The sequence below is a fragment of the Heloderma suspectum genome, chromosome 6 (genome assembly GCF_057233095.1).
Source record: "Heloderma suspectum isolate Gila_16-S chromosome 6, 16-S_ref, whole genome shotgun sequence".
In the NCBI taxonomy this organism is placed as follows: Eukaryota; Metazoa; Chordata; class Lepidosauria; order Squamata; family Helodermatidae; genus Heloderma; species Heloderma suspectum.
Genome location: NC_139463.1, coordinates 79351892 through 79362712, shown reverse-complemented (window position 1 = coordinate 79362712; position 10821 = coordinate 79351892). Strand labels below are relative to the sequence as shown.

At 48.9% G+C, this 10821-nt stretch overlaps 1 protein-coding gene across 1 annotated transcript in view; it reads right to left on the bottom strand.

The window, feature by feature from the left end:
- Positions 1-8344: 8344 nt before the first annotated feature.
- The window catches only part of LOC146341345 (vomeronasal type-2 receptor 26-like), a 40181-nt gene continuing 37704 nt past the window's right edge, over positions 8345-10821 (bottom strand). The window contains exon 4 of the mRNA XM_084807384.1: positions 8345-9246. Within this exon, the coding sequence (XP_084663510.1) occupies positions 8345-9246 (902 nt within the window). The remainder of the gene's footprint in view (positions 9247-10821) is intronic.

The following is a 10821-nucleotide window of genomic DNA, read 5'->3' as shown; positions in this document are numbered from 1 at the left end:
CCCTACCGAGAGACCAGCTGCCGCTGCAGGAGCTGCCGCCGCTTCCACCGGAGCCACTGCCGCATCCGCCCCAGTTACGTTCTGTCCTGAGGGGATTCCACACGGTGGCAGAGGGTGGGATGCCATTCCACCACGGATTCTGGGGGGGGCAGATTCTAATGAATCTGGCCTCACTGGAATCTGTGGCAGAATTCTCTGACATCCCTACACTTTTCTCTGAATCAGAAATGTATCCACAGCAGGTACATTTTGTTATATTGATATTGATAAGGAGGTGCAGCGTGCAGGGTTCTATGCTTGTTTGTGGCCTTGTCCATTCTTACTCTCAGAGTATCTTCCTGCATGATAGTGCCTAAAGGGTGCCTGTGGGGAGACAGATGGATCTATGATCCTTTTGTCTCAGCAGTGGGTACCTTTTTGAATGGGGTGAGAGACAGGATGGGCTTGCAGAGTATGGTCCATAATTCGGATAGGTTTTCTGTTACAGGCCCTGGGGGTTACTTCCCAATCCTCTCATTTATCTAAATGTTCTGAACAGTGACCAAGGAACAGTGACCAATGAGAAGAGGGGCTAGACACCTTACAGGTGTCCCTTCTTCTGGTTCTTCCCCCAACCTGATGGTTCCTGGCAGCCTTACCAGTCTGCCCTTGGGCCTGGTGGTGCTGCTGCTGAATGCCAGGTCGGCCCAAAATAAAATCTCCCTCATCCATGATTTGATTGTGGATGAGGGGGCTGACCTGGTATGTATTACTGAGACCTGGGTGGGGGAACTGGGGGGAGTCACTCTCCCCCAGTTGTGACCTCCTGGGTACTCAGTGCAGCACCAACACCGACTCAAGGGTCGGGGACAGGGGGTTGTCGTGGTCTATAGGAATTCAATCTCCCTCTCTAGGCTTCCTGCCCATTCGAGTGCAGATCTTGAGTGTTTGTACCTTGTGTTGGGTACCAGGGACAGATTAGGGATCCTGTTGGTGTATTGCCCACCTCTCTGCCCATCAGATTCCCTGCATGAGCTGACAGAGGTGGTCTCGGACTTGGTGTTGAGGAACCCTAGGGTGATGGTCCTGGGGGATCCCAACTTCCATGCTGAGGCCGCTGTATCTGGGGCAGCTCAGGACTTCATGGCTGCCATGACAACCATGGGGCTGTCCCAACATGTCATTGGCCCAATGCATATAAAAGGACACACGCTTCATCTGGTTTTCTCGACTGGGCAGGAGGATGGTGATCTGAAAGTGGAGGAATTAACATCTGTCCCTTTGTCATGGTCAGATCACTTCCTGCTGAGGTTTAGACTCTTGGCAACCTACCCCTTCTGCAAGGGCGGGGGACCTATTAAAATGGTCCGCCCCCGGAGATTAATGGATTCTAATGAATTCCAGAGGGCTCTGGGGGATTTTCCTGCTGGTATGGCTGGTGCTCCTGTCGAAGCCCAGGTCGCTCTGTGGAATGCAGAGATGACTCAGGTTGTTGACACGATTGCACCCAAGCACCCTCTCCCTCTGAGCAGAGCCCAGCCAGCTCCTTGGTATACACCTGAGCAATGAAGCAAGAGGCGAGACGGCTAGAACGCAGGTGGAGGAAAACTCATGCTGAGTCTGACAGAACACAGGTAAGAGCCCACTATCAAGCCTACTCTTTGGTGGTGAAGGTGGCAAAGAGACAGTTCTTTTCCACCAGCATTGCATCTTCTCAGTGTTGTCCAGCAGAGATTTTCTGAGTGGTTTGCAGCCTGTTACATTCTGGGCCAGGGAGAGAGACTGTGGAACCCTCCGTGGCATGCTGTGATAAGTTTGCACAGCACTTTGAAGATAAAGTTGCTCAGATTCGTCATGAATTGGACACCACAATTAATGCAGTTCCATTGGTAGAGGCATTCAGAGCACCCTCTGGACCAGTTTTATTGGATGAGTTTCAGTTAGTGAGGCCTGAGGATGTGGACAAGGTGCTTGGCCAAGTCCGATCAACCACTTGTGTGCTTGACCCTTGCCCTTCATGGCTTATTAAATCAAGCAAGGAGGGGATGTCTGGCTGGATCCAGGAAGTTGTAAATTCCTCCTTGAGAGAGGGAGTGGTGCCTGCTGCTTCAAAAGAGGCGGTAATTAGACCACTCCTGAAAGAGCCTAACCTGGACCCAGAGGATGTTAACAATTATAGGCCAGTGGCCAACATCCCCTTCCTGGGCAAGGTGCTTGAGTGGGAGGTTGTAGGACAGCTCCAGGCACTGTTGAATGAAACAGATTATCTAGATCCATTTCAATCAGGCTTCAGGCCTGGTTTTGGAATGGAAACTGCCTTGGTCGCCATGTAGGATGACCTCTGCCGGGAGAGGGACAAGGGGAGTGCGACCCTGTTGATTCTCCTGGACCTCTCAACAGCTTTCTATACCATCGACCATGGTATCCTTCTGGATAGGTTGTCTGGGTTGGGAGTTGGAGGCACTGCACTGCAGTGGTTCCACTAGGGATGTCAGAGAATTCCACCACAGATCTCGGGGAAGCCAAATGCCAGCGCATTTGGCCCCCCGAAATCAGTGGTGGAACGGTCTGCCCCCCCACTCCCCCGGGATGAGACTTACCTGGGGCGGATCTTCCTGGTGGCAGCGGCTCCGGCAGCAGCTCCAGTGGCGGTTCGGCTGCAGCGGCTGCGGCAGCCGGTCTTCCGACCGGCTGCTGCCACCACCATTTCCAGTTAAAAAAAAAAAAAAAGATGTGATAGGCTACATAAAGATTTACGTAGCCTATCACGGCTAGGTTTTTTTAAAAAAACCATGATAGGCTACATAAATGTTTACGTAGCCTATCACGGCTGACTTATAAAACCAACAACAACAACGCGCGTACGCAAATGGCAGTGGCCATGGCCGCCGCCATTTGCGTATGCGTGTTGTTTTTTTCATGGCTGACTGCAGGCTGACTATCACAGCTGACTGCAGGGATGCAAACAGCAGCGGCTACGGCCGCTGCCATTTGCGTCCCTGCTAGCCAGCGGCCAGATGTCCGGCTGCTGGTGGAGCCGGCTGGCGGCTCCGCAGAATCCCTGTGGAGCACAGCCGGCTGGCCAGGATTCCGGGGGGGGGGGGAGGAACGGAGCGCCTCCCGCCCCATCCAGGATTCCGGGGGGAGGGACAGAGTGCCTCCCCCCCACCATCAATATAATCCGCGAAAGGTAAGTGGCTTTCGTACATCCCTAGGTTCCGTTCCTACTTGGGTGGCCGATTCCAGAAGGTGGTGCTGGGGGATTATTGCTCTGTCCCATGGCAATTGTGCCATGGGGTTCCACAGGGCTCTATTTTATCCCCTGTGTTGTTTAACATCTACATGAAACTGCTGGGGGAGGTTATCTGGAAGTGTGGGCTGAGGTGCCATCAATATGCAGATGACACCCAGCTCTACCTCTCTTTCTAATCAAAACCAGGTGAGGCAGTGGCTGTTCTGAATCAGGTAATGGACTGGATGAGGGCCAATAAACTGAAACTCAATCCAGACAAGATGGAGGTACTATTAGTGGGTGGTTTGTCTGCCCAGCTAGGTGATATTCAACCTGTTCTGGATGGTGTTGCACTCCCCCTAAATGATCACGTTCATATTTTGGGGGTGCTCTTGGACCTAGAACTGTCACTTGAGGCACAGGTGAACTCAGTGGCATGGAGCACTTTTTATCAGCTTAGGCTGGTATACCAACTATGCCCTTATCTGGCCAGAGATAGACTAGCTACAATTATTCATGCTGATAACTTCTCGTCTGGATTGTTGCAATGTGTATATGTGGGGCTGCCTTTGAAAATGGTCCAGGAAACTTCAGCTGGTCCAAAATAGGGCAGCAAGATTGTTTACAGGGACTGGCCTGCGAGCTCATATAACACTGCACTGGCTGCCAGTCCATTTCCAGGCCAGATTCAAAGTGCTGGTATTAACATTTAAACCCTTAACGGCTTGGGGCCAGGTTACCTGAAGGATCGCCTCCTCCCATATGTGCCTGCCCAGACCTTAAGATCATCGTCAGCGGCCCTTCTCCATGAGCCCTTGCCAAAGGAAGTGAGGCGGGTGGCTACTAGGAGGAGGGCTTTTTCTGCTGTGGCACCCCGGCTCTGGAATGAGCTCCCTAGTGAGGTTCGCCTGGCAACTACATTGTATTCCTTTCGGCGCCAGGTGAAGACCCTTTTATTTTCCCAGGCATTTTAGCATTTTAGCTTTCTAAACTTTTAGCTTTGCTGTTTTAAATCTGTATTTTAAACTCCTGCACTGCTGCTAGGTTTTATTGTGGTTGTATTGTTATATTGTGGTTTTAATGTTCTATATATTTTACATTGTTTTATTGTGTGCTGTTTGGTTTTAATTTTTGTGAACCACCCAGAGAGCTTTTGCTATTGGGCAGTATAACAAACAAACAAACCGGGAATACCCTTCCTGATCAGATGACCAAAAGCCCACCAGCCATCTTAATGTCTCTGGGTGAATGTGCTGGACTCTACTCATCAGTGCCATCAGACTCTATTGATCAGCGCTGTAAAATCCCAAGGGACAAGGTCCAGGCTTTGCGAAAGAAGATCTTGGTGATCATCTGCTCTCATGATGTCTCCCTTCATGCCCTCTAGGAGTGGCAGACTCCTTATTTCTCCGGCAGAGCTGTTGTCCCGTGATGCCCTTTCAGTGCAGGCTGTGCTGTGCCACACAAGGGCTTTGGCTCCCGCACCATCAACTGAGGGTTTTCCCCCCACTCTGGGAGAGGATTTCTGTCTGGGACTCAATTTTTCCAGAGCTCACCAGTGTTTCCTTTCTGGAAACATGAGTTCTGCATCGAGCTGGAGCAGGAGACATACTCTGATGCCACTAGTGGACGGGGACTTAGGGTCAATTTGCATGATCGTTGTGTGTGGAGTGGCAGGCCCAAGGGTTGGCCCTCTTATCTTTCAGGATCCCATTTCCTGGAACTTCTCCTATATGTGGCAGCACTTATACAGGCCGATGAATGCCTAATGCCTAACCCTTAAACTCGTTTGTGTGTGAAGAAAAGGTCTCCATTCATGTCTTTATGACACAGTCCTCCCACAATCCGAAAGTTATGGCTCTGATTTTAGCGTTTAGTTTGCCCTGCCTCCTGCACAATACCTGGGTTCTCATGAGGCAAAAAGTGGACGGGGACAATGCCAGTGCCAGCACTTTGTCGCATGGCTGGATGCAAATGTTATGGTAAAGGGGGCCCCCTGGGTACTGGCTCTTCCACAGACCATGCCAGAGGTTCTCGTGGAGACTGGTGAATTTAAGCTGGGCAAGCCATGGTGCACCCCATCGGTCATGGTACAAGGGCTTCCTATACCTCGGTAGATATGCATCCCTTGGCGTTGGGCTCTGATGTTCAGCTGCAATGGTTGTCGCCATCTTGGTAGTTTACAGTTATGGTATATTGTCCATTCCTGGAGTGTAGGACTCCCAACGAGATGATAGGTGGTGAGCTGGCTGGTTTGTCTTCTGGTCAAGTTTGAAGTGACAAGCTTGACATACACCACAGAGTTTAGGGTCTGGTGTACCCTGCAGAGTTTGGCCGGTGTGTGGCCCGCAGATTTTATTCAAGATACCCATGCCTCCCCTCCCGTAGTTCTCCATGTCTGTGGGGTCACCTTAGTGCAACTGCCTTTATGATCCGATTTGTCCCTTGCAGCAGAATTGAGAGTTTTCTTGAGGCAGTTTATCTTCCCTACTTATTGTTGGCAGCTACGAACAGTGTGTGTGAATGTGCTAGGGATGTGCGAACTCACCGCTGTCCGGGTTCCCTGGACTCCTGCCCAGCCCCTGCCCCAGCCAGCTGGTCCCCGGATTGCGCTCGAGCCCCTCCCACTCTCAGCGAGCCGCCTGCACTCACCCCAGCAGCCTTGTCAAGATCCATTGTCACCAATTCTAAAAAAAAAAAATAAAAAATGGTGAACGCAAAAGTGTGCATATTTTTGTATGCAGTAAAATGCGTATTTTTGCGGAAACACATATTCTCATGTGTGAAAACCATATTTTTGTGAAGGCAGACATTGGTGGGCGTACAAAAATGTGCATTGTTTGTAAAATGCACATTTTGCTCATACACAAAGATGCACATGTACAAAGATGCGCTTTCTTGTGTGTGTGCCAATTTGCGCATTTTTTCAATCGCCATTTTAGTTCTCAGAAAATAGCAACTGCAATGCTTGACAAGGCTTTCCTGGGTGAGTGCAAGCCATTTGCTGACCATGGGCAAGAGGCAAGCAGGGGAAGGGGCTCAACGATTGGGGCTCCGTGGTGCAGCCTGGAGCAGGTCTGCCAGTTTGCCTGACTGAATCGGGGACCCGTGTCATCCCTAGAATTGTCCTCTTAGTTGGGATATTCAGTTCTCTCAACAGGCCATACGTATCTGGCTCTGTTGTGTCAGGACCAAACTGTGGGGCACAGATGTAAGAGTGTCTGCATTTCCCATCCAGGTTATGGAATTGCACACTGTGGAGGCTGTGGTGGCTTTTATTTGTGTTATGGGGCCAGGAGCACCCTGCTTTCCCTCGCAGTGGTTCCCCATTAACTGAAGTATTCATTTCAGTGATCATGAGGGTGGCCTGGGAGGCGAGAGGCCTTGGAGCCTTCATATTCCCTCCATACCTGGACTGCTTCCTTGGCCATCTCTATTGGTTCATGCTGGACAAGGTTCAGGAGGGGTAGGTGATGCTCCGAGGCCTTTCAATTTGCACATGCAGTCATTCCGTGGGCACTAAAGATGCAATATTATGTAGTGTTCAAGCTCACCTGTTGGTTTTGTTCCCTTAAATCACAGGATTGTTGGAAACCAGTGCATATGCTCATACATGGGCACCGCAGTATGTTTTGGGCCGGACATGGCATTGCCAGGTCAAGCTGAGGAGCCATAATGGACACGGATGGTGCCAATGTTCAGTTGTTGGGCAGACACACAGTCAAACCAGACCAGGGGCTTCCAGGTCAAGCTGTGGTGCTAGCTTTGACTTTCCTGGAATGCCAACAGTCAAGTGTTGGGCAGACACAGTATGGGGGGGAAGAGAATTCAGCCCAGTTTGCTTCCCAGGGTGGAAGAACTGCTGGAGCCAGTGGGCCTTGGAGTGGGCCCTCCAGGAAAGCCAGACAGGAAATGGCCAAGGGGCTCTCTCTGCATGGGGATGTGTGTATCCCTTATCCTGAGATTTACGGACAAGGAGGGAGCTTTACAGGCAGGTGGAGTTCACCTGTATAACATAGGAATTGACCTGTTCTTATTCAATCTGCAAGGGGAATGTGGGAATTAATTATGTGCGGGGTGGGGGTAGACTAAGCATTAGGGTTGTTGACCCCCTGTGGCTGTCAAGGACAGGCAATGGGAGGAGAACAGGGATGGTGAGCATTCAGGGGCACTGTTTTAGTGACAAGTGATGCCTGAGGCTTGTGCTCTGGGTTTTGCGCATAAATTGATTAAAAAAACACAACATATTTACAGATAAGTCATATTTCTTCCTGGTGCACAGAGCATACTATACCTTCTCCCACTCCTACAAACTCTTTTCCAAAGGCTGCTATATAAATGAATGAATTTGGCAACAAACTTAACCCCATGTAAGTTTCTGGGGAAAGCACACACACACACACACACACACACACACACACATGTGGAACTGCTGGTGTACACTTGTCCAATTTTAAACTTCTACAAATACTTCTTGGACATTCTATGCCAAATGTGGTGCTGACCTTCCTCAAGCCCCATCTCTCCTATACTGCCTAGTTTCAGATCAGTCCACCCATTCATTTTATCGGTATAAGTCCCACCTATTTCTGGTTGTAATGGTAGAATAGCATTCAGCCAACTCACCCTTAACATGGAACCATGACTGTAGCCTTCTAATAACATGATGTGCTGTCTGATATTTTGGGGAACTGAACCACAACACCAGAACCAGTTCCAGCTCAAGAATGGGGGGGGGGGGCTCTCAACCATCATTAGTAATATGGCTGTAAAATGGACACATCTAGAAATACACAGAAAGCAGCAAAACGATTTTAGTATCAGGGCTACGTTACAATATATTTAGTATCTGGTCTATTTTTTTATTTCTTTACATTCCTCCATTTAAATAAATAAAAATAAACAAGGTAACTGACAAAATATAAGTATCAGAATGATCTACAATATAGTATCCATTAAATGATCTGGTGGAACATTAAAGTGCTAAAATGGAGAAGTCCCATTTCAATTCAGCAGAAGAAATCCATCACGGAACTTATATACTTAACAAATTCCCTGACTATAACTACCTTGGTCTTCCTCCAAATAAACAAGTGGATGAAGTAGAGGACACCTTTGATTTCCCCATATTCCCTAAGTGGTTTTCTCTGTTAGAAGTTTCCTGGAGTTGAGCTCGGCTCTTAGAACAATGATGCAACACTTTGGGAGAAAGATGCAACCCAATAACCCAGTGTTGGAGGCCAAGATGGCAAAAACTTCCACAGCCACCACATCTTTCCCCTTGGTGCTCAGGGAAGCTGGAATGAAGGAGATCCAAACACTGCAGAACACCAGCATGCTGAAGGTGATCAGCTTGGCTTCATTGAAAGTGTCTGGCAACTTTCTGGCCAGGAAAGCTACTGTGAAGCTGATGAGGGCCAGAAAGCCCATGTAGCCCAGAACACAGTAGAACATGAGGATGGAGCCTTCATTACATTCCACTATGATCTGCCCAGCTTGAGAGTGCATGTCAACATCTGGGAATGGAGGGGAGGTTGAGAGCCATGCAATGCAGATGCACACCTGAATGAAGGAGCAGGAAAGCACAATGGCATTTGCCACTTTTTGCCCAAGCAGTTTCCTCATCCTGTTGCCTGGCTTGGTGGCCATGAAGGCCAGGACCACCATGATGGTTTTTGCCAAGACACAAGACACTGCAATGGAGAAAATGATAGCAAATGCCAACTGCCGGAGAAGGCAGGAGACCTTCCCAGGAGTGCCAATGAACAGAAAGGAAGAGAAGTAGCAAAGCAGGATGGAGGTGAGGAGAATACAGGTGAGGTTTCGGTTGTTGGCTTTGACAATGGGTGTATTCCAGTTCTTTACAAAAGTCAATATCACCAAACCTGTAATCACAGCAAGGGAAAGAGCCAGGGAAACCAGAACGATCCCCAAAGGCTCTTCATAGGTGAAGAAGGTGAGGAGCTTGGGCATACACTGATCTTGGTTCTTGTTTGCATATTGATCTTCTGGGCACTTGATACAATGAACAGCATCTGAAAGGGTTAAGAAAAGTGTGTGGTAGTGTTAGCTTTCTTGACAAACCATGGCTGTCGCAATGCAAAGTTAATGTTTGACAAGAATTACTAACTTTGGATTTATTTCCTGTTTGGCCTTCAGGTTTCTGACATAGACTGACTTCAGTGTCCCTGCTACTCTTGTGGGCTGGTAGTACAGCAGAGATCATATTTATTCCCAGCAGCAATGTTCAGAATAATAAGCATTTCAAACAACATATATGTTAGATGTTATCAACTGCAACTCCACGACGGTTCATGGAAAACCGGCAACTCACCCCAATGATGTTGTTACATGCTGAGGATTCCATGTGGTAGCCAACCTTGGAATCATCCAAACAACATATCCAGGCATGACTTTATGTCCTTTCATAACTCACCAAAAGCAAAAACACAACTCCGCAGTCTCAAAGATACTAAAGTCCACTGAGCTATATTAGTTACTGTGAAGGCCTTTCAGACACCTCCAGCATAAGGAGTAATTTTCCAAGCACTTAATGTTGAGTTTCAGAGAGGCTGAGAGAAATAAGGATGGTGGAGAATTCCGCCACAGACTCCAATGTGGCTGGATTCTTAGAATCCCCCCCCCCAGAGTCCATGGCAGAATGAAAGACTAACCGCCGCCACCCGGGGAATCCATGCAGGGCTGGATCCTCCCTTCTGCCAGCAGCCCACTGCCGCCTGTCCCCTCTGCTCCTGCCTGTCTTCAGATGCAAATGGCATCCGACATAGTGGACATCATTTGCATCCCTGCCATTTGCCATGATAGGCTACGTAAAGATTTAGATATCCTATCACGGCAAATGGCAGGGACACAAATGACATAGCAGGCGCCATTTGTGTCCCTGCTCTTTGCCGTGATAGGCTACAGAAAGATTTACGTAGCCTATCACAGCAAATGGCAGGGATGCAAATCGCATCCGCTATGCTGGATGCCATTTGCATCCGAAGACAGGCAGGGTGGAAGCAGACGGACCCGGCCAGTGACTCTGTGGACTCGCCACAGAATGGAGCCGGCCGGGCAGGATTCTGGGGGGAGGAATAGATGGCCTCCCCTCCACAGACCCCCCCGGCAGATGCGAAGTTCAGTTCCATACACCCCTAGGGAGAAATAATTTGTGCTCTTTTGAATTTTGAATCATTTTCTAGTTAATCCAAGGTGAACTGACATTGGAGGTTCGGCCCCAGCATCAGTCTCACCTTCACCCTTTTTGTTTTTCCTCTAAGCAGAGATGTCCATATTATACAGTATTGGTTGTCTTTCCTTCGGTATCAGTTCCTCTAGTCATCATAACTTGAACAGAATTCAGCCAGCCTTCATTGCAATACTAAGAGAATGGAATGTGTATTAACATTCAAAGACATCGCACAATCTCAGCAAGTATCTCAGCAAGTATGTTCAAGGCTTGATGGCAGCCCTCTTTGCAGCTGTCCTTTATAGATAAGGCAGTCCCATTTCTTGATGGGACCTTTTTCTTTTTGCTGATTCATAGCATCAGCTGGTTCCCCCCCCCCCCTCATGATGGAGGAGGTTTTGAGGACAGGAAAGGAAGC